The following is a 23,567-nucleotide window of genomic DNA, read 5'->3' on the forward strand; positions in this document are numbered from 1 at the left end:
GCGATCTCACCGAAGTTTGATTTTCCTCGAAATAGTGTTGGGTAGTTTTCTGCAGGTCTTTACGAATGGACGGGACTTTGAGATAACCCGGGTAGATCGGGTATAGCCGTCTACGGGTTATTGCACGGCTGGACAGCGTTAAGGTAATTGGCGAGTGATCGGAAATACCCCGCGGCTTTATTTGTGTGTCTTCAATGGTGAGGCGACTGTTCCCTAATGTGAGGAAGTAATCAATTCTGGACAGACTATTGTGTGTTGCTGAGTAGTAGGTGTATTGTAGTTGCTCCGGGTGCAGTGTGCGCCAGACATCCACCAAGCCCTGTGCTTCCAGAAACCCGCTGAGTTTGTTAGGACCATCCGTGTGTGGGCGCCCGGGGAATCTGTCACGGGTGTCGTGTAGTACTGCGTTAAAATCCCCCCCTATGATCAAATCCCCTTCCGGGAGTTCTAGGAGGAACTTGCCGAGGTCTGGCAGTGCCACAGCATGTAGTGCTGGTGGGATGTATACCGAGACCACGGATAACGATCTACCTTCCCATTGGCCAGAAACCGCTGCGAAGCGGCCTTGATCATCTACTTTGGTGGATTCGATGATGTAATGATGTAGTGTGAAGATTTTTGCATTAGTATGCCTGTGCCACGTGACCCCGGGGTGAATTCCGCATGCGCAACCATGTGGTAGCCTCGCCTATCCATAGCCCGTGTAGTAGTGCCCACCATGTGTGTTTCCTGTAAAAGGACCAGAGCGGGACCCACCCTCTTAATTCCCTGAAGAACCAGGCCTCGTTTAATCTTGTCGCCCAGCCCTCTGACGTTCCAAGACATTATTTGCAGCGGGGCCATCGGGACGAATTCCTTTAGTCCGGCCATGGCAGTGGCTTGTGACTGGGCCAACCCAGGGTCTTCGGATTCGAGCCACGCCGGTCCCTTCGTGGGAGACTCTCTCGGGGGTGGGCCCACCGTCTCATATATGTGCCAGTGTGCCCTGCCAGAGGAGGGACATATGGAGTGACAACAAAGGCATCAGTACGTGTACTATATAGTGTCCTGTCTCGCTGTGCAGTGCTCATGTCGTGCTGCAATGTGTTGTGTTGAGTCAAACCATTAACTTTTAGAACCAAGTAGTCTTCATAAAGAAACATCCCCCCCATCCCCAACCATCCCCCTCCCTGCTCCCCTGCTGTTCGGACTTGAACCTGCCTGCCTCCCCAACTTAGCAGAGTGCATTACCCCAACCCCAACCAGTGTACTTGCGCGCCGGGGTGAAGGAGTCTCCGAGGTCAGCAGCCCCTCAATCTTCTCCCCGGAGGCCCCTCACCCAGTGTCCGATTGCGAGCCTCAGGTGTGCAGCTCAGCAAGTCCAACAGTATGTGAACCCGGAAGTCATTGTTCTTCGTTGTCTTCTTCATCCGCAGCCTCTCTGTAGGGAGATCCCTCATTCAAACCACCTCCTCCCGATGCCTGGGAGTCCGGATGATGTCCGGTTGTACGATCTTTCTGCTGCCGGTGGGGTCGCCGAGGGTGAGCGTTCGTTCTCCAACCGTCCAACCAGTCCCTTGCAGATTCTGGGTTATCGAAGAACCAGGTTTTATTTTCAGCAACTACTCGCAACCTTGCAGGGAAAAGCATGGAATACGGGATCTCTCTCGCTCTGAGTTCTTTCTTCACCTCGAAAAACGTCCGTCGCCTGCGTGCCACCTCCGCCGTATAATCAGGGAAGAATGCCACCGTGGAGTTTTGGATTTTAACAGGAGGAGATGTCAGGCCCGCTTGCAGGGTGACATCTGTGTCCCTGAAGTTGAACAGTCGGGCTACAATGGGCCGTGGGGCCGCACCAGGTTTCGGCTGGCCTCCCGGCACGCGGTGCGCCCTCTCCACCGAAAAGAAGGTGGACAGTCCCTTTGGCCGCAGTTCATTTGTGATCAGGTTCTCTACGTATAAGTCCATGGCTCTCACACCTTCCGACTCCGGTACACCTATTATGCGGATGTTATTCCGCCTGGAGCGCCCTTCCTGATCGTCGAGCTTCTCACGTAGTACCTTATTGTCCGTTGCCAGCTTCTCCACCGCCAGTTGAAGTTCAGACACGTCCTCCACTAGCGATTTTGTTACCACTTCCATGGCGTTGACCTTTTCCGTCATTTTGTGGAAATCAGCTCTGATCAGTGTAATGTCGGTCGAAATCGAGCCCACCGTCGTTTGTAGATGTGCCAGGGCCTGCATCACATCATCCAGAGTCGCCTTTTTATTCCCCGGTACGTCCACGGATTTACCAGCTATCTCCTTCCCGGTAGTCAGGGACACAGCAGGCCTGTCACAGGCATATCGGTCTATTCGAGTCTGTGTAGTGCCACTCTTCAGGCCTTTCCCCGCCATATCGTCGTTCCCCAGGCACTCCTGCGACGGAGGACCGCGTCTGCCCCTTCTACGGTGTATTTTGTTTGCCGACGTTGCAGCCTGTGTCAGTGGCCGGGCAGGGGACGTAGTAGTTGTCCCGGAGCACCGGTGATGGGAGGATCGTGTCGCTGCCCTATGACGCCCAGCCGGGACTGTGGAAAGAGGAACGTCGGACGTGTCCTGATCCTTGTGCCTATGATAGTCGCCGCCAATCAGTTTTCAAACCACGGATAGAGTGTTCGTGGCCCAGCTCCTTGGAAGGGTATTAGGCTTCCCCCACCGCTTGCCTCGCTCAGGGAGTGTCCCAGAGACGATTGACTGGGCCCACCAGATGGACGTGTCCTTATTGTGTGAGGCCCCTTGCCTCCGTGCCCCTGGACGCTGTATGTGCAGCCGCCCGCTGCGTCATGGGGTTGATCTGCCCCCAGTCAATCCAGTAGATAGGTCCCTGTAGCCCCGGGTGCCACGTGCTCGTCGATGTCAGTGCCTCATGTGGGGGCCACAACGTGGTACGGGTGGTGGCCTCAGTCCGCCGGATCAATCCCCCGGCAAGTAGGGCAGGCGTGTCTCGCTTTCGCCCAATTTACACTCCGCCGGTGAATCCGAGTTTGCAATGTCTGCCGCTTGTGAGTTCGGATGCGGCGTCCGAAGTCTGGACTCAGGCCCGGTAGCACTGTCCTGCGCTCCCTACAAAATGGCGGCGCACCGCCGTGTCATCAGCCTTATCAGCGGTCCGCCGTGCACTCTCCGGACGCCGAGGAGCGAGGAAGCGCCCGCCTGTCTTTACCTCTGTACTCTCGTTTGCGAGCCGGGTCCGGTTCCGCCAGCATTCACCCCGATTCCCGGCGCTCTCCAGCCGGACGGATGGTCTGCGGGAACTTCCGGTGCGGGTCTCCCCGGGGCAGCCGCGCTTCCTGTCGGGCGTCCGGTGGCAGTCCCCGGCTTTGTCGCGCCGTGGACGCCGCTCCGTCACTTGGTCAGAAGTCGGCTCTCATGCGTCGGACAGTCATGCCGCTTGCACCCTCCGGCACCGCTCGGTCCTGGGCTCAGGTTCCCTCCTGCGGGGGCAAAAAAATGGAGCGGATGGTAGATCGGATCTTTGGAGAGGCCGCCTCAACCACGGAGCTTTTCCTTTATGCTGCCGCCATCGTTGGCTGCTAGCCACGCCCCCCCTTTTTCAAGTTTTTTAATATGAAATTGAATTTCTGGTTGTTGATATGTAATATTGTATGTATTGTGTAAATCCCGTTTTTTCAGGATTTTTTATTTACTATTAAAACTGTATAATTTTTGATATCATTGGTTGTTTTTCATGTTCAATATTGTGCCACATTTATAAATTGTTTACTAGTATTCATAATTTAAAATTGCCTAGGAATGATACTTTCCAAACAAAAGCAGCATATTACAATTTAGAATATCACCATGAAAACCTTCTCTGTGCCCTTAAATTCAGGCTACAAATAAACAAGTGTTCATGTGTATTTTGTCCTTGGAACAAGTAGGCCCAACACCCTGCAGCACAAACCCTTTGGCTGCCAGTTTGCAGTACCACATTATGGATCAGGGAAGGGCACTGTCTGCAGTTAAGATAATATTTTTGTCCTTAGGCTAATGCTGTTCAAACTTGTATTTATGGTTCAGGAATTGAAAGCCTTTGTTATTGAGTGCTCCAAGTAAATGTTGTAATCTCGTACTGCACTACTGACAGTAGTTCCAGTATAAAAATGTGTTCACACATTTTCAAAGTTTAGCAATATGAGGCGATGTATAATGCTCACAGAATGTTCTCTGATTAGATGCAAATATTTGCGGAAGCTTGAAAGCAAGATTGATGATTCTTTGCTTTCAAAAAAATATTTCACTAAACTACTGTAAAATTTCAGATACCATTTCGTTGCAGCATCATTTAGTAACATGTGTTGATGAATGCTAGTATTTCCCAAAAATATTCATAATGGAGAATCAGTATAACCTGTTTTAATAAGATTTGGAGAAACAAAAATAAACAAGCATTGGCAAAGCCGGTAGGTTTGACATTGGTGGTCAGCCTTTTAGTTTTGTCAATGTGTGAATTGTTTTGCCCTGGTTTTTGTAAAACCTTATTGGTTGGAGAGCTTCCAGGCCCTCACCATTGTACCAAACATTGGCAAAAGCAAAATTGTTTTTGGTCTCAAAAAGCACGCATTGCAACAGTAGTTACTGTCACTGAATAAAACTACTTTGCGTGCAGATATGCTCCTTATAAAAGAGCAGAATGCTGTTATTCACAGTGAAGCTAGATGATACAGAGAGAGAGAGACAGAATTTTAATAAACGCAAAAGCTCATGGTCAATGCCAGACCAAATTATGGGCCAAATTATCAAAGAAAGTCTCAAAAGTGCAACCATGGTATATGTCCTTGCATTAAGTGTAGCTATACAGCTTTGTGAATTCCCAAGAATTTACAGAAGTGGGATAAGAAATAGTACTCCTAGAAAACATTTGTGAACTGCATTTTAGCGCGAACAAATATGCATGTGTAGATTTTCTCATCGGAAAATCTGAGTGCTTGTAAGTTCACTTTCCCTCCAACCACTTTTTTCCCCCAACTCCGGAAGAAGGTTTACGTCTGTAATTGGCAGGAGTAAATTTCCAACAGTTCTCCGTATGTGAAAAGATTAGATAGAGAAGAGTTGTTGAAAACCCTTAAAACATGCAAGTTAGTAGGTTTGCACAAATTCAAAGGGGCATTCTAATCCTGGAACCATTGCTTAGCTCTACCTTCAGCCTCAGTATGTAGATCTATGGAAACGTGACAACATAAGGGGATTGCAAGTATTCAAACACTACTATGGTTTGAGCCCTGGGACAATCATAGAGGCTATATCAGACCTCTTATATAATGTGATTGCTGCCATAAGTTGTTGCTGCACTACATAGCATCAAAGGGACAAGTGGGTTTTGTTACAGGACAAGTAGATTTATGAAGCAACCTGCCCTACGGACAAGTAGATATTTTATTCAACTCCACACCCCTGCAAATGTCCAATTCTCATTAATCAATGAAAATGCAAAAGTCCTTTGCCAAGTTTCCGCTAGCCATCTAGTACAACAATTGTCAAGATTAATTTTCAGCATGTTCTGCATTAAGGATGCTGTGAACTCAATCTGGGAAGACGGAGCAGCCACGCTAGCGAATCAAACAGACCAGGGTCCCATGGCTTCTGCACATACATTTCCAAGTACATTAACCTACACACAAATGACCATACATGCACTCAAGCAGCCCAGTTCTTGGAAACTCTGGATGGCCTTCACCTCTGACAACTGGTCTCTGCACAAACTCCGAGTGTGGGTCACATGCTGTATTAGATATTTTCTAATACACCTAACCTCAGCGTAGTGCCCCCCCCCCCCTCTAGGTCTGATGTGGACTGACCACTCAGTAGTTCCATTTACCTTTAGCCTTGAGGCAATGCCTGCAGAACAGTGGCCTAATGCTGAAGGATCAAGGGGTTGGCGTAAAGCCAATGCAGAGTCACTGGGGCCTGTAATTTTAAAATTACCTCAGCTGACAGTTGACCCAGATAAGGACTCTCTGGGGTTCAACGCATGGGTAACAACTGCCTTAGAGACAGTGGCACCCCTAAAGCCAGCAGCCAGGAAAAGAGCTAAACTCCGCCTCTTGGTTCTCTGAACATCTAAGAAGGGAGAAGAGTGCCTGTAAGAGGCTGGAACGGTTATGGAGAAAGTCCTGCAACCAGGCTGACAAAGGCCTCTATAAAGCAGGGCTAAACAAAATTCACAGGCTTAAATGCCACAAAATGAGAGAATATTTTGCCAACTGCATAGAGAATGCAGCTAACTCTTCTAAAGACATTTTCAAGATCACTATATTTTTTACTAACCCCACTGCCTTGGATGACTCCTTTCCTCCTTCCCCAACACTCTACTCTAAGCTGTCTGACTTTTTCGAAACCAAGATTCTTAACATCTTTTCTACCTTTCCCCTAGAAGAGGAAAACCTCTCACCATCACCGCCCTCCAGCTCTCACGTCGCGCTGTCAGAGTTTGTCCTATTGCCCCTTGAGGAAACACTTGCTGAACTACGGAGATCTAAATTAGGCTCTCCGGGAGACCCTTGCCTTGCCCGCTTTTTTAGTGTGCTGGCACCCTGGGTAAATCCTATACAGATCTGGAACACCTCCCTGAACATAGGCATTTCCCCCTAGATTTGGAAACATGCATTCCTACTCCCACTTCTTAAGAAACCAGCGGCAGATCCTGAGGTTCTTAGTAACTTCAGGCCTATCTCATTGTACATGCCCCAGCAAAAATTCTGGAGATGTTTGTGCATTAACAATTGGCAACTTACATAGAATCCAACGGCCTCCTCCATCCGTCCCAATCGGGCTTTAAAGCAGGTCATATCATTGAGACCGTGTTATTAGAAGTCTCAGAAACAATAAGAGAGTCGTTGGACCGAGGTACCTCTGCTATGTCGGTGCTGCTGAACCTATCAGCAGCATTCAATACAGTCTCACGTTCTATCTTGCTTAACAGACTCCCTCAGGCCAGTCTCCGTGGCATGGCACTTTCCTTGTTATGCTGTTTTTTGGAAAAGTGCTCCCTTCGTCCATTTCTCTCATCCCAGAAGCCTCTGAGGCGTGGTGTGCAGCAGGGGTCAGTACTCAGAACACTACTTTTTAACATCTACCTCGCCCCCCTGGCAACTCTGATTGAATCCTAGGGTGTGAGAGTGGTGTCTTACGCGGACGATACATAATTGTTTTTCTCTTTTAAAGAACACTCAGCGGAGGCATTCTACAACTTCCAGTCCTGCCTAAAAGACATCTCAGTCTGGATGCATAAAAACTGCCTGAAATTAAACGCGGATAAAACTGAAGTCCTGTTTCTAAGCCAAGCAGCTCCACCTTCTCCCAGTTTGTGGTGGCCGTCAGAACTGAATCCACCCCCACCCACCTCAGATTCCGCCCGGAATCTGGGAATTAGGTTAGACAAGGAGCTCTCCTTCTCTGCCCAGATACAACATATCTCGTCCACCTGTTTCTGAGTTCCTTCACTTTCTGCCGGAGGAGCATTGGAAGAATGTAGTACATGCATTGATCACATCTCAACTGGACAATGCAAACAGCCTATAACTCTGGTTACCTGCATATCTTTTGCGCAGGCTCCAAGTTATACAAAACTAAGCAGCAAGACTAATAAGGAGGGTACCCAGGCGCCACCATATCTCTCCACATTTGAAGCATCTTCATTGGTTTGCGATAATCAGGAGAATTGAATTTAAAGCATTGACCATTGTATGTGCGGCCACCAGAGGCTTGGGACCAAGATACCTTCATAAAAGGCTGCAGCTATACCAGCAAATTCGAGTCCTGAGGTCCAACAACTTGAGACTCATGAAAGTCCCTCGAAAACGGAAAGCATGACTGGCTGGCAGATCCTTTGTGGTGCAGTCCTCTAAAGTTTGGAATTCCCTCCGTTACATCTGCACCTGTTGGAATCAGAAACTGAATTCTGGAGAGCATTAAAAGCCTGGCTCTTCTGGCAGTGACTGCCGGCCCTCCCAATCCCCTTCTCGTGAGCTTACCGCTTGCGCCAGGACACCTCCGTTGAGGTAGCTGTGCACTCTAGAAACCATTATTTCAAGTAACTTTGCCATACTAATTTCCTGCAATTTAAAAATGTGACCATATCACTCCAATCTTCTGTGAACTCCGCCAGCTATCTACAGGGGCACAAATTAAATTGAAGCTTACCTGCATTATGTTCATTATGTTTAAAGCTATCCATCTGCAAAAAACATCCTACTTGTCACTTTCCCTGAAAATCTAGGGAGAAGATAAGTCATCAGACTTCAATCAAAGAAACTTGCATCACCTTTGGCTGCAACCCAATCCAGGTCTGGTGCAGCTTCTCCTTTTTGAAGTCTTTGCCTGAAGACCTCAGATGATAAGAAGACCTTCTGAATTCCCACAAAAAATGAAAAGCTAGTTGTATAGACGTTATTTGAATATGTAACCACCATTCTTCATCTTTAATTCTCCAAATGATCTCATCTTCCACCTATGCCATTCTTTACCTTTACCCTTTACCACATCTGCCTTCTTCCTGCTTTATGTCTTTCACCTCTCAAGACTTTCTTTTCTCCTCTCGCTCAATTCCATTCTCTCATCACCCTCCGAATGTCTTTTTCCTCTCTTATACAGATACTTCTATCTTCTGTGACACCTTCCATAAGTTACTGCCTTTCAAATCACTCATCTCCTCATTCTTTAGTGAGTTTCTGCTTTGCGTTTTCATGTTTCTTGTAGACCTTATCAATCCAGGTTCATACTTTTCACCTCTCTAAGCTTGCATCGCTCTTTTTGATCAATTCCTTCCTTGTCGGCTCTCTCCATTACTTCTTCCTCTCATTTCAATACTCATCTCGTCTGTGACCAGCCTTTTAATTCCTAGCTCCTCACTGAAGTTGAGTTTTGGGTTTTCAACTTTATTGTAAAACGTTGTTTCATTGTAAGAAGTTCCATCATCTTCAAAACTGGTCTTCTGAAATGCACAAATAATGAATACATTCTGTGAAAACTGATTGAATAAAGTGACATTATGAGTCTTAGGTGAGACTTCATAAAGGGACGGACTTTTTCAATACGACTGGAAGCCTCCTTAAACACACCATGCACCATGTGAGCAACTGTGTTGTGCAAAGCTAAAAGCGAGTCAGCCACACTGCTGCTGCTATCCTGAAGAATTCGTTGTAATGCCCAAGTCACTTTCACCCCTCTGCAAAGCTACAGCGTACTAATCAGTTCATCTCATTTTTCCATTGCTTTTGATGGGTGATAATGCTCCACATCATCTCTTCCATTATTATGTCTCCATTAGGACCTCATTGTTCAACTGCTTTGGTGCCACATTTCTTCAATACTCTGAACCACAGCCATCATGCAAATATCGTTGCTCACCTCTCTTTGGTTTCAGCCATCAATAAAGTTTGCCTTCTCGCTTTCACCTATATTTGCTGACCTGGTCCCTCGCTCTCTCTCCTCAAAATTTATCATCATGCCACTAGAGCCTGTGATGGACTTTGGCTTCCACTTAAACCAAGGTCTAAGTTTTCCTCTCTCCCCTTTCCAAGCAGATCATATGGTACAGCAGATATCTCATATGTTCTTCTAAGCGGACCTCCTGGATCTGAATCGCACTCTTGCCTCCACAATGCTTTAGTCTTATGTTACTTGGGTCTTTGATTTATACCTATGCCAAGAGTATTTGGTTCTCATCCTGTTTGGTCTCAAGAACCATCTCCTATTTCTCTTCAACAACTGTCAAACTCACTGTAAGGTCCAGTGTTAGTCCGCTTTACAAAACACCTCAATGTTCATGTTCGAACTCTGCCTCGTCCTCCAACTCTCTTCTTTGTGGATATTCCTATGCTTTAATAATCTTCATATTAGGCCAGTTTTGCATGGGGTCATTAAAGTAAGCAAAGGCAGAAGCAGCTCACCAAAACGGTTACTACCTTCATCAAGCATCTTCACAGGGGTAAGCTTGTGGTTTTGTACTTACATTTGTCTTCTGCTCTTCCTCGTTTCCCCTGGAAGGCTCCAGAGAGGGTCGTCGGACCAGGGGACTTCCTTCTAAGCCACTGCTGGCTACCACAGGCAAGTGCACAGTGGCCATTCTTTTCCGACCTCCAGCCCTGCCCCCCTCGTCTCACAGCCTCTATTTGACCAGACTGAAGGAGAAACAAAATAATGCAATTTTCAGTTTACGTGGGCAGAGAAAAACACGCTGCAGATATCTTCCACATTTTTTTGATTGAGATCATTGTCTCTGTAAAAGCATGGAAGCAACAGCATTTGAAATGTAATTTTCACGAGACGTTTAGGTAGTTGAAGGCGACAAGCTTCCATACAAACAAATGGTTAATTAATTTTTCACTGAATCAGCACATACTAAGCAACTGCCACAGGATGATTATGTAACATTTAAGCTAGATCTGTGTAAGATATGTGCTGGATGACAAGTACGTTATTACATTCTTTATTAGAAGAGTGCTCTCCACAACAAAAACTGACTTCTCATTTGAACCGTTTGGATTGCATGGGCAACACTGGCAACAAAAGGAGAGCAAGCTACACACTCAAACATGGTGTTCCATGGAACCATCAACCAAAATGTACAATAAGGGTGAACAATAAACGGAAACAATGGAAATAAATATGAACAGAAGACATGTGAGAAACCGACCTCTCTGACTAGGCAGTACAGAGAGCAGGGAAATATATATGAATATATCAAATAAATTTGTATACACAAACAAAAATTACAATGTACCCAGAAGTACATATGAATAACAAAATAATATAAAATTGAGAACTCACTAAGTCTGTGCATCTAACAGATCACCATAAAATGCTCTTGTAACAGTCATTTCATGGATGACATCCCAGGATATTATATGTGAGCCATCTCCCAAATCTTAGTACACGATGTTTAAGTAACCACACATTTCAATTCTTCAATAAAATATCACAATCCACTTCTAAATCATCACAAACACTCAAGAACAACAAGGCTTCTGGTACGAGGCTGGCTTTATATGGCCAACATTCAGGTACCCACTTACGTACACTACAGTACCATGACTGAGCTCACATTCTCGTCCCACTTCAAATCCTTGAATGAACACGACAACCAGTCAACTATTGATGACACAATAACAGAATCAATCAATTTGCTCATACCTCCCTCAATGGGTAGTCTAGATAAACAGTCTGTGGTATTTCTGGCACATACTCAACAACAAAATTAAATTGTTATTGGTATATCAATCTGCAAAACAGAAAGGGGAACTCCAGCCTCCTTCAGGTGAAAGAATGTTTACCAGAAGTTTGTGGTCTGTCCTCAAAACAAACCGAAAACCACAGATGTAACTGCTGAAGTGTTCCACAGCTCATACACTTGCAAGTAATTCTCGCTCTAACCTTGAATATTTTCTTTCAGAAACAAGGTGCTAGAAGCAAAGGCAACGTCCCACCAATCCAGACCGTGTTTCTGAGACAAAACAATGTGTAAGCTTATATTTGTGGTAAAGCATGCTTTCTGTCTGCAAAAAAGTTCTGGGAGTAGGAGCATTCCCAATTAGATCATATCAAAAGCCTTTTGTTGATTATCCATCCAATCAAACATAGAATCTTTTCTCACCAGCCTTCTCAATGGTTCCATTTTCTATGGAAATGTTGATACAAACTTACTGTAATATTAACACAGTCCAGCAAAAACAAAAGAAATCCGCTTTTCTTTTGTGTCCAGTGCTGGAGCTTTTTGAACGGCATCAACTAAGGAAGATTTAGGAACTAACCACTGAGAAGAAATAGCGTGACCAAGATATTAATTTCATCTCAAAACAGTTTACATTTCCCTTCTTTTAACACCAGTCCTCAGTCCTACAGCACATTTTTGGGAGGTGCTTCATATGTTCAACTTCAGATTTGGAAAACCCCAAAGTGTCATACTGAAAACCCTTTGCAAAAATTCCAGCACCCTTGTAGATGAGATACATTACTAGCCAAAAGACATACACCTCCCCTGCCAGTCTAAATGACAGTCTGTTAAATGGGAACTGACTCAGTGGGGTCAAGAATGTGTTCAATTCTTAGCCACACAAGCGAACATCTCTTGGTGAGAGGTGGATTGTAAATCTAGAGTAGACAACAATGTGATATATATCTGAGGGGCACTAGAGGGGGCACTGCGGGATGGCTGGCTGAAAAGGCAGCTCCGCCGGACGGACTACAATTTGCGCCTTTAAACGCGATGTAGATAACCGAATTTCATACCAAATGGTGAAATTGGCAGTCGGAATGTAAAAGGGAGACAGTGGCGGCGTTTTTGTGGCATGAAACTATTCCAGCGCGAAGAACGATAACCTTGGAAGATCGGCAAGTGACTCGACCGGGGCCGGGTAAGATGGCACCCGCGAGGCAACCGCAGCTACTCTAACGCTACCGGTGGATGCTACCGGAGGACGGATAGACCCGACACACAACACCCGCGAAACAGCTGCAGCGCGCCAAAAGTGGTCGAAAAATATCCTAAAACGTGTGTGCTCAAAAGCGGAAAGCGAAGCGACTGCTGTTACCGCCACTGCATGTAATACTCACAAATACGCACGCAATGAATGACGCCAGAATCGGATGATCAAGCAACAAAATGGTGGCTCCCATCAAGGTGCTGTAACTGACTGTCAGTTTTAAATTTGTTACTACCACAAAGCGGCTGAATACTGATAGTAACGCTTAGCGTACACCATCACAGAGGACCCTTAGATGGATAAGACATTTGGAGACCATGGAGTAACATGTGGCAGACGAAAACCAGCGAAACCAGCTCCTCCGGTACCAATCTGTCAAATTAGATACTAACACTGTCTCTGGACTACTTTGCGCATGCAGCGAGCATCATATAACTGCATTAAAGGGTGAATGCGGCTTCGAACTCCTACAGAGGGCATAAGAACCAGTCACTGGGGCACTGCACTGACTGGGACGAACGTATGAGCAAAAGGGCTCAACATTATGACAGAAATAAGACATTTGGAGGACGCGTCACCCAGGTGTTAGTGAAGCGACCCACACATCGACAGTACATGGAAGCTGGTCAAGCATAGACTATTGGCTAGGCTCCGGGGAAGTGCTACTATGGACTACGGACGTAAAACATATGCCAAAAACTCTCTCGGACCATAACCCCATTAAACTGTCCCTCCAGTTCCCCAATTACACGCCACCTCCTTATAGTTGGAGATGTAATGCTACTGCGCTAACGGATTCGGTTTATGCAGATACCATAGAGAAGGCAATAAAATAATATTTCCAATTGAATGAAACCTCCCCGGATAATGCATGCCTTCTATGGGAGGACTTCAAAGCCACACTGCGAGGGGTCTGTATGAGCACTAAGGCGGAAATTCTGCGAGATATTAGGACACAACTAGCACGATGCGAAATGAAGCTTCGTTCACTAGAACGTCAATATGAGAGAACACAAGATCCTTCCATTCTTCGTGAAATCAGGCAAACACTTACGCAGCACCAATCCTATGCAAAGGATGAGGTTAAATATATACATAAACGCCCAGTAGCTAGAGCCTACGGAGAGGGTGGACGACCTGGCAGAGTGCTTGCATCCAAAATCTGTGAAGGCCGCAAATCCCAAACTGTACAGCAGATTCGGGATGAAGATGGGATAGTAAGCACAGACCCAATGGCCTTTATGCAGGGATTTGTCAGAACGTATGGTAAATTATATAAATCACACTCGATTGCCTCGTCGACTGAAATACTCCACTATCTAGAAGATGTAGCCATTGCGTGGCTCTCAGATGCTCAAAGAGACTATTTATCACTCCCAATAACGGTGGAGGAAGTCACAGAGGTAATTCAATCGTTACCAAATGGCAAAGCCCCAGGCCCAGATGGCTTCACATGTGAGTTTTACAAAACTTACAAAGACATTCTAGCGCCGCATATTGTTGCGATGTTTGGCGAAGCCTTTGAGGAAAGCATCCTTCCACCCACGCTGCGAGAAGCGATGATAATAGCGCTTCTTAAACCTGCGAAAGACCCTGAATTGTGTGACTCGTACCGGCCCCTATCGTTAATAAATGTAGATTCTAAAAGTCTGGCCAAAATACTTGCTACACGGTTGCAACCACTCATGACAAATTTGGTACTACCGGACCAATCTGGTTTTATACCGACTAGAGCTACCATGCACAGCACTAGAACACTATTCAGTCTCTCATTATCTGATTCCGAGCACGAAGGCGGTGGCTGTAATGCTAGATGCCGCCAAGGCTTTTGACTCTATCGAATGGCCCTACTTAATCAAAGTACTCCATAGGATGAGCTTTCCTCCGATGTTCATACAATGGATACAATTGCTATACATGCAGCCAGTGGCGAGAGTTAGAGTGAAAGGATATATTTCAGAGGCATTTAATGTAGAACGTGGGACGAGGCAGGGATGTCCTCTATCCCCTCTTCTGTTTGCCCTCGCCCGTGAGCCACTCGCTTGCAAGGTTAGGCAGAATCACCATCCATCTGCATTACAATTCCCAAGTCGGCCTCTCCATATATCACTCTATGCTGACTACATGTTGCTATATGTCCGAGATCCGGAGCAGCATCTGGACCCACTGTTCCGAACATACCTTAAATTTGGGGGGCACTCGGGACTCCACATAAATTGGGATAAATCATCCATTATCCCACTAACAGACACTACCACACCGCACACAACCGAGTTTCCATTGGAGTGGCAGACAGATCCCATTTGATATTTAGAGGTGTGGTTCCATCGGGACCCCGATTTGGTAATCAGAACAAACTACGGTAGAGCAATTGATGCACTAGAGGATAAAGTTAAAAGGTGGGTACAACTCCCTTTATCACTCGCTGACCGAATAGCGATAGTAAAGATGGTAATGCTTCCTAAACTACTGTATTTATTTAATAACATTCCCATTCAGCCACCCAGGGAAGTATTCAAACGAATAACATCGGTAGTGCTAAAGTTGATATGGGCAGGCAAGCAGGCGAGGGTGGATTTGAATACTCTGACCCTACCTTACTCCAAGGAGGGTTTGGGTGTACCAGACTTCTTCTTATATTATCTATGTGCCCAAGCGCAATATGCAACCTACTGTTACCACAGCATTCCATACATGACGCACACGGCTATTGAGGATGGGGACGCTCTGCCAATATCGCTGACTGCAATAATCACGCATCGCCGACCACCATTGCACGACAGAGACATCAACACAATTGGTGCTACCAATACAGCTTGGCGCCAATTGGGAAAACTAGCACATAAGCTGCCGCTCTACGCCCCGGCTCTACCGGGGCATCATCATCCTGACTTGTCAGTAACCGGTGAAGATGTGGGTATGGGTCTGCTACGACAGGTGGGAATGGATACACTAGGTGGCCTATATCGCGACGGAGTATTCATAACGACGCAAGATTTAGCGTACATACAGAATCAGACATTGCTATTCCGTTTCACCTTCCACAGACTACAGAGGGCGGTAAATCAGCTGTACCCCAATTACCCAAATGAGCCGCCGCAGTTAAATACCTTGCAGCTCATTTTGACTTCACACAACACCTGGTCTCTCGTTTATACGCGATGGCACAAGCTGAAATAAACCACACTACATCCAGGGCACTGGAAAGCTGGAACACTGTGTTGGAGACTCCTCTCAAGGAGAAGGATTGGGAAACCACTTGCACCCTGATACACATGCTTACGCCCAATGGAAATTTGCGAATCATATATTTTAAATATTTGCATCAGGCATATTACCCACCTGTGCGACTACATAAGTACGGTTTAAGAGCAGAAGCAAAATGTACACGATACGGGTTCGTGGGGGGGTGATATTGACTGTAATATCCGTGTGTGTTTCCTGGGACGTCTGGACGGGGTCAGAGCTGTGGAAAAAAAGTACTGTATGGTGGCATTCTTGTTAGCCAAACGTAGGATTTCCATGTGTTGGGAAAGAAAAAATGTGGCAACTACCAAACAATGGCTATGTGATATGACTCATTGTCAAGATACACTAAGAACATACGAAAAGGAACTACCGGTTCGATCTAGGCCAAAGGACTATTGGAAGTACTTGACGGACTATTTAAGTAAACATACTGCCGATTAATGAAATTGAGGAACTTTATTCCCCACCAGCCCCCATTTTGCAATGTTGTACTGGGTGTGTATGAGCAGAAATTGTATAAGTATAATGTATTATCAATTGGATGATGAATGCGGTAGTGGAACGGTCCATGTTGGTCCTTATCTGTTGTTTCAAAACAGCTTTATTGTATTTTTACTATGAAATATGAATAACATTTTTTTTTTTTTTTTTAAAGAGTAGACAACAATATAACTCCTTCCAACATACTCACCAATTTGTTATTTGAAAGAAAATCTATCAAAATATTGGTATTCAAGTCAAGTAAGTCAACACAAATCTCAGCGTGTCATCCTCTTTACGTGCCAAAACAATAGGGTAGATCTACTATAATGATTCAACTTCCTCACCAAAAACCCTCTTCCATTGCTCTCTAAATCAGAGCATTGAGTGTACACTCGTCTGATGGATTGAAACACACCAAGGCACCCATGGATCTATCTGACTGCATGTCTCTGCTGTTCTGTCCACCCCAACAGCATTCACTTTCAGGAGTCTTTAATTGCCATCAAGGGGGATGCACGACTACCCTAACAGACGTGGACTTTGGGCTACCCTGCCTCTTGTGACACTGATCACCACATCAGGGCCGCACGGTGGCAGGTACCATCTTTATTCACTGTCACGGAGGGGTTGCAGGAGTTAGTGGACTGGTTCGCTCGTGACCAACACCGTTTAGCAATCTGCAGTGAAGGAGCCTAAGCAGATGCTGAATCCCTTTGTGCTGACGGATTTGGTTTCGTATGGCTCCTCCACACTCCTATCACAACAACAGGTGTGAGAATACAGAGCAGCAATTGGAGCGCCACACAACTAAGTCCACCACGGAGACGTGCAAGAAATGGCTGTGTAAAAGTCGACTGATGACATGCACCAAATTTAGGAACTAGGTCTATGTTTCATAAAAAGCATACTCAAGCATACACCAACAGGCCGAGCCTGTGCAAGACATCATTCAAAAAGGAATGGTTATGTTGTAAATGTATTATCCCTCTTCCCTGTTCATACTTCCAGAATGCCTGTACACATTCTGTATTCTATACTAGGGTTCTGTGGGAGTCAGTTGGGAGTTGGTCAGCTGGCGTGGTGACCTCTTTGACTGTGCGCTTAAATAAACCTTACCGCTTAACTACGAGAGCATGGCATCTCTTTCTTCAACAAGTTGGCTATGTAAGCAGAATCACATGATAGCTTTTCAAAATATCTGTCCACAGACCCAAGTTCAAATGTTGGGTTGTAGCAAAGGGTTTAGGGGTTACCAGCAACACAGATGGAAACCTTGCAGCAGAATGCTGAATCTGATCTTGTGCAGCTTGCCTGCTGCCTCTACAGAATCTGTTGACCTATGAATGTCTCGGGGAAAATGTTTAATCTAGAGGCAATAGCAAATATCTTAAATGCTCAGGTTTTTGATGGGTAAATGTATCCAAAATGTTCTTTGGAATATTGAAGGACCATTCGGCAAAATCTTCACTGCAGATGATTGTAATGCATCGATTTACGAGAACAGTAACTTTATTTTGTTATTTACCGGTCACATAGAGTGATTGCAAAGAAGGATCCATGCTCTGTTAAGCTGTTGAACTTGGCCCTTTTTGCAGGGTCCTCCCAGAACTTTTTGTCTTCTTCCTGCACGGTTTCTGACCTGCTGTTGGTGGTTTTATGACTCTGGACACTTTATCACAGCTAATCAGTGCTAATGTGCATGTGCTCTCTCTTGTAAACTTGGTAAGATTGGTCTACACCTGGTTGGCATCTTTAATTTACCTGTGAGTCCCTTGTACAGTGGTATACCATATACAGAGGGCCTGTAAATTAAATGCTACTGGTGGGCTTGCAGCGCTGATTGCGGCACCCACCTAAGAAGCCTTTCAAACCTGTCTCAGGCCTCTGCAGGGCCAGTGCGCACAGTTTACTGCTGCTGTGACGTGGCATATAAAGTGGTTGCCATGTCTGCAACTCCCTTTTTACTACATATCAGTTACCCCTAAGGTAGGCCCCTGGGCTATCCCTTTGGGCAGGGTGCACTGTAGGAAAAAGGTAGGACATGTGCCTTAATTGTGTGGCATGTCCTGGTAATGACAAACCGCCTATTTGGTTTCTCACTGGTGAGGCTTTCCTCGCATTGGGGATTCCCTAATAGGTGCTTCAGTGGTAATTCCTGACATGAGAGGGGTAGAGCGACCATGTTTATAATAGTAGTGATGAATCTTCTTTTGCCAATAAGCGTGATTTATTATTGCTATTTTAGAAATCCACTTTTAAAAGTGGGCACTTCTGTGTGCTATGTGCCTTTGTGCCTGCCTAGATGTGTATTGACCATCTGGTTCTGACTGACAGGGGAGAGGGGATGTGCATTCACCCCAGCCAGTCCCTGGAGGGGTTGAGGTGTGTCCTGCCCTGCCTAGGTGACTCAGGTCTAGGCTGAATAGACCTTGGCTGAATTTAGAGTAGCGTAAGGAGTCATCCCTTGCACCTGAATAGCTTTTTTTCACCCCACGAGCCATGTATTTTTTAACCATCACTTATCCCCTTCCAAACCCCACCACTCACGCTCAATCACTACCCAACACACACACCACACAGTCATTTATTAGTGCTCCCGCGTAGTCGTCGGTCGAAGCACGCCGCATCCCGTAGAGGGGTGCGAAGACCCCTATGATGAAGCATGACACCAAGGGGCCTGTTGGTGTGTGAGGGGTATTTTAAAAACACTAAGTGCTCCCCACCATAGTAGGGAACACTGTCACCGCTTGAGTGGATTCCACTTTGTTTATGATACATACTCGGGGAGACCGAATCCACTTGTACTCTCTCCCTCCCTCTTTTGTTTACAATTTGATGAGGATACCCCTGGAAGAGAACTAGGATTACAGGTAAGTATCTTATCCTTCTCTTCCAGGGGATCCTCATCGATAGTCATAAGCACTGAATAGAATAGCAAGCCCATCAACCACCTGCAGGCAAATGAGAAACAAAGTGACCAAATGAACAACCACCGAAAAATCAGCTGATGAACAGATTCCTCAAGGAGGCTTGACCTGATTGAGGGTCCGCTTTAGTATCCGAGTCAAGACTGTAGCGTCTTGTAAATGTGTATACTGATTTCCAAGTGACCGCTTTACAGATTCCGGAGAGCGGTGCATTATTGAGGAAAGCAGTCGTAGCTGCTTTTCTTCTTGTGGAATGAGCTTTGGGAGTGGACTAAAGAGGTTTGCTGCTACCTGGTAAGCCAATTTAATGCATGAGACTATCCATCTGGAGATAGACTGTTTTGTTGCTGGGAAACCTGTCCTGACTGAACCATAATTAATGAAAAGGAGTTCAGACTTACTCAATGGCTTCGACCTGTCTAGATAAAACTTCGAGACCCTTTTAAGGTCCAATGAATGCAGCGCCCTCTCCGCTGGAGTGGAGGGGTTGGGAAAAAAGGTCGGAAGAGAGAGTTTGATTTACATGAAAATCAGACACCACCTTCGGAAGGAGGGAAGGATGTGTTCTGAGGACTACCTTATTGAGATGGAAGATTAAGTAGGGCTCCTTGGAACAGAGGGCCTGTATCTCACTCACCCTATGAGCTGAGATGATAGCCACCAAGAAAGATACCTTCCACGTAAGGTGTTGCAAGGTTGCTTTGTGGATAGGCTCAAAGGGTGGACCCATCAATTTTGACAGCACCAAGTTCAGTTCCCAAGGAGGTGAAGGAGGCCGAACCGGAGGCCTCCTTAAGGCCCTGCAGAGAATCCTTCACCACTTGTAACTGAAAGAATGAGGGTTGAGGAGAACGCCTGTACGCAGTAATGGCAGCCAGGTACACCTTAATTGGTGAAAATTTAAACCTGCTCTGGCTAGGTGAAGCAGATAGGGTAAGATTACATCCCCCTGCCCCTTGGTGGGACTACAATTATTTTGCACACACCATATATAAAACGGTTCCATTTGTAAGCATAAGCGTGTGGAAGGCCTCCTTGCCTCTTTCAATATGGACATGCAGTCTTGCGGTAGACTTAAATGTCCATACTGGAGGACATCAGGAGTCATGCTGCCAAGTTCAGGGATGGAAGGTTGGGGTGATGAATCCTCCCGTTCATCTTGGACAGCAGGTCTGGTCTGCACGGCAGCCTTCTGTGTTGCTTCAGTGACTTATGTAGAAGGTCCGGGTACCACCACTGCCTCAGCCAGTCTGTAGGAATCAGTATCATCGTGGTGTTCGAGTGTGACAGTTTGGTCACCACCTGCGGGATGAGAGGCAGGGGTGGAAAGGTGTACACAAATGCCCCTGACCAGCAGATCAAAAGGGCATTCGCCCTCGATCCTGGTCAGTAGTACCTTGAGGCAAAGTCTCAGCATTTTGTGTTTGCTTCGTCTGCGAACAGATCTATGCTTGGACGGCCTCAAGCCTGGAAGATGTCGTCGACCACTTCTTCGTTGAGAACCCAGTCCTGCTGTTCCTCGAAGTGGCGACAGAGGGCATCCGCTTGAGAATTCTGCTCTCCCGGCAGGTGAACTGCTGTGATGGATAGTTTCCTCACCAGTAGCCAGTGCCAAAGGGACTATGCTTCCAATGACAGAGTCCATGACCGACTTCCCCCCTGGTTGTGCAGGTAGTACATTGTGGTGGTATTCTCCATCTGTACTAGGATGGAACTCGCTTGAATCGAAGTGAGGAAAGCCTTGAGCGCCAGATGAACAGTCCTGAGTTCCAGCATGTTGATATGGTACAATTGCTCTTTTGAGGACCATAGGTCTTGCGTCTGGCGAGAACCCATGTGGGCTCCCCATCCTCTTAGTGATGCGTCTGTGATCAGAGTCTGGGATCGAGGAGTTTGATGGAGCGGAACTCCTACTTCCAGGTTGCCCCTCTTCACCCACCACGGAATGGATGCTTTGGCTGCATGTGATAGACAGATCTTGTCTTCCCAGCGAGAAGTCCGTTGATCCCATTTGTCCTCCAGATCTTGCTGTCGAGGACGCATTTTTAATCTGGCATTGGGTACCAGAAAAATGCAGGATGCCATCGATCCGAGCAAAGAGGCGATCTGACGTACTGACGACAGGTTGCTCCTTAAAATGTTTCTGCCTAAATGAGAGATAATTGTCTCTCCTTTGAAGGAAACACTTTTCCTCACTCTGAGTCTATCAGCGCCACCAGATAGTGGATTGTTTGAGTGGGCTGCTGTGTCGACTTCTGGTAGTTCACGTGCAGGCCCAGTTTTTGACAGAGTCGTAGATACTGCTGGAAATGGTTCCTCACACTCTGGGGAGAGGGGCCCTTCAGCAACCAATCGTCCAGATAAGGGTAGACGAAGATGCCTCTGTGCCGCAGAGCAGCTGCCACCACTGCCATGCACTTCGGGAATACCCGGGGAGCTGATTTCCGTCCAAAGGGCAGCACTTTGAATTGATAGTGGGATGTTCCGACTATGAATCGTAGATATTGCCAGTGATGCTGATTTATCAGTGTACGTAAATAGGCATCTTGCAGATCCAGCGAACACATCCAATCCCCTTTGTGGAGGTGAGGATATATTTGACGCAGAGCCATCATGCGAAATTGTTCTCGTTTGATGGACTTGTTGAGTGGTCACAGATCCAAGATGGGTCTGTATTCCGACTTCGGACCTTTTTTCTTTACCAGGAAATATCTGGAATACACTTCCCGACCTCTTTGCGACCGTGGGACCTTCTCTATGGCTGACTTTTGGAAAAGGATGCCCACTTCCCTCTGTAGTACCCATTTTGCAGCATAGCCAGCACCCACTGATCTTTCGTGATGGCTCGCCACTCTTGCAGATGTTTTGCAACACTTCCTCCTACGGAAGCGGTGCACGGTAATGGAGGAAGCAGAAACTCATTGCTTGGCTGGAGGTTTTGTTGAGGTAGAGGACAGACAGTTCCCTCCTCTTCCCCGGTTACATCGCCAGTTTTAGTACTGCGATTTCAGCTGACCTTGCTGGTTTTGGTTCTTTTGCCAATGAGGGGTTTGAACCCTCTTTTGGAAATATTGGCGCTCAGTATTGCGGTAACGACTACAAAACTCTTTCCTCTTCGCCAGCCCTACTACCTTCAGGTTATCTAGCTCGAACTTCATCCGCGCCATCTCTTTATCGGTGTGCGGGCCAAACAATGATGAACCGGAAAATGTCAGGTTGATAATCCGGGACTGCGCCTTTGGCTTTAGAGCTGCAAGGCGAAGCCATGAAGATCTTCTGGCACAAATTCCATGGGCATAGGAGTGTGCTGAAAGTGTAGCTCCATCCGCCGCAGCACCAATGAATTGGTTCGCCACTAAGCTGCCCTCCTGTAAGAATTCTTCAAAGTCCTTACGGTCTTCCTTGGGCAGCTTATCTGAAAAACGCTGTAGCGAGTCCCACAACGCTTTATCGTAACGTCCCAATAGAGCTGACGCACTGGAGACTTTAAGCATGGACGGGGAAGTGCCACATACTTTTCTCCCCCATGAGTCCTGCGTTTTGCTCGCCTTGTCTGGTGGTACTGTAGACGAGGAGACCACTGAGTGGGTCTTTTTGGCGGCAGCCACGATTACAGAATGCGGTTTTGGATCCTCTTCCAACTGATGAGAACCTTTTAGAATTCTCGCCAGTGCAGTCTTGAGGGTGGCTGGCATAAGAAAAATGTCCATAACTGGCTTAAGCAGACCCGGTACCAGAGGCAGTAATGGGTGAGAGGACTTCTTCTGGTTCAAAGTCTCAAAAATGACAAAATAGTCTGATGAACAGGCATGGGAATGTTGAGTTTGGAAGCCCCCCTGGCAAGCACATCCTGGAATGTGCGTACATCGTCCTCTGGAGAGATCCTCGACGGTGGACTATCCGTAAGGGTGGGCGAATAGTCCCTTTTTGAGGAAAATGTTGAGGAGGTGGAAGGTGTTGAAGACCTGTGCCTTCTCCTTCTGCTGCGTGATCTTGATCTCCTCTTAGATGTTGGTGCAGGAGAGCGAGTACGAGCTCTTCCTCATGGAGGAGAAAGATCCGCATCTTTCGCTAGGCGAGCTAGCGGGGACATGTGAGCCTAACTAGGCTCTCTTCAGACCCCTGCAGCTTGTTTACGATCAGCCCATAGATGTAACGGCTGCATCCATCTGGGAGAGAGGTGAATGGATGGAGACCCCGCCGCTCTACCAGGAGAATGACGTGGAGATTTTCTTCCTTCCCGACGAGCTTCTGCTGCATGATGAGTACCAAAGGGAGAGCCCTGGCTACTTGAGGATGAAATAGCCACCTCCGGAGAACCGGACCTGGTGATGGACGGTGTGAGCCTGCTCTGAATGTTGATGACGGAGAGAAGCTTGCTGAAACTGACACTGACTGAGACCTCTTTCTCGATGTCGCTTGTGATGGAGATATTTGTCTTGACGTCGATCTTGAAGGCATGTGT

At 46.6% G+C, this 23,567-nt stretch overlaps 1 protein-coding gene across 3 annotated transcripts in view; it reads right to left on the reverse strand.

The window, feature by feature from the left end:
- Nucleotides 1-23,567, reverse strand: part of GRAMD1C (GRAM domain containing 1C) — a 1,372,139-nt gene that overhangs the window by 1,071,218 nt on the left and 277,354 nt on the right. For 2 of the 3 annotated variants that reach the window (XM_078656660.1, XM_078656661.1), the window contains exon 2: nucleotides 9,974-10,142. The exons of the other annotated variant lie outside the window; for it this stretch is intronic. In XM_078656660.1, coding sequence (XP_078512786.1) covers nucleotides 9,974-10,087 — 114 coding nt within the window. In that variant the 5' untranslated portion in view covers nucleotides 10,088-10,142. The remainder of the gene's footprint in view (nucleotides 1-9,973; nucleotides 10,143-23,567) is intronic. 3 annotated transcript variants of the gene reach the window in all.

The sequence above is a fragment of the Lissotriton helveticus genome, chromosome 8 (genome assembly GCF_964261635.1).
Source record: "Lissotriton helveticus chromosome 8, aLisHel1.1, whole genome shotgun sequence".
In the NCBI taxonomy this organism is placed as follows: domain Eukaryota; kingdom Metazoa; phylum Chordata; class Amphibia; order Caudata; family Salamandridae; genus Lissotriton; species Lissotriton helveticus.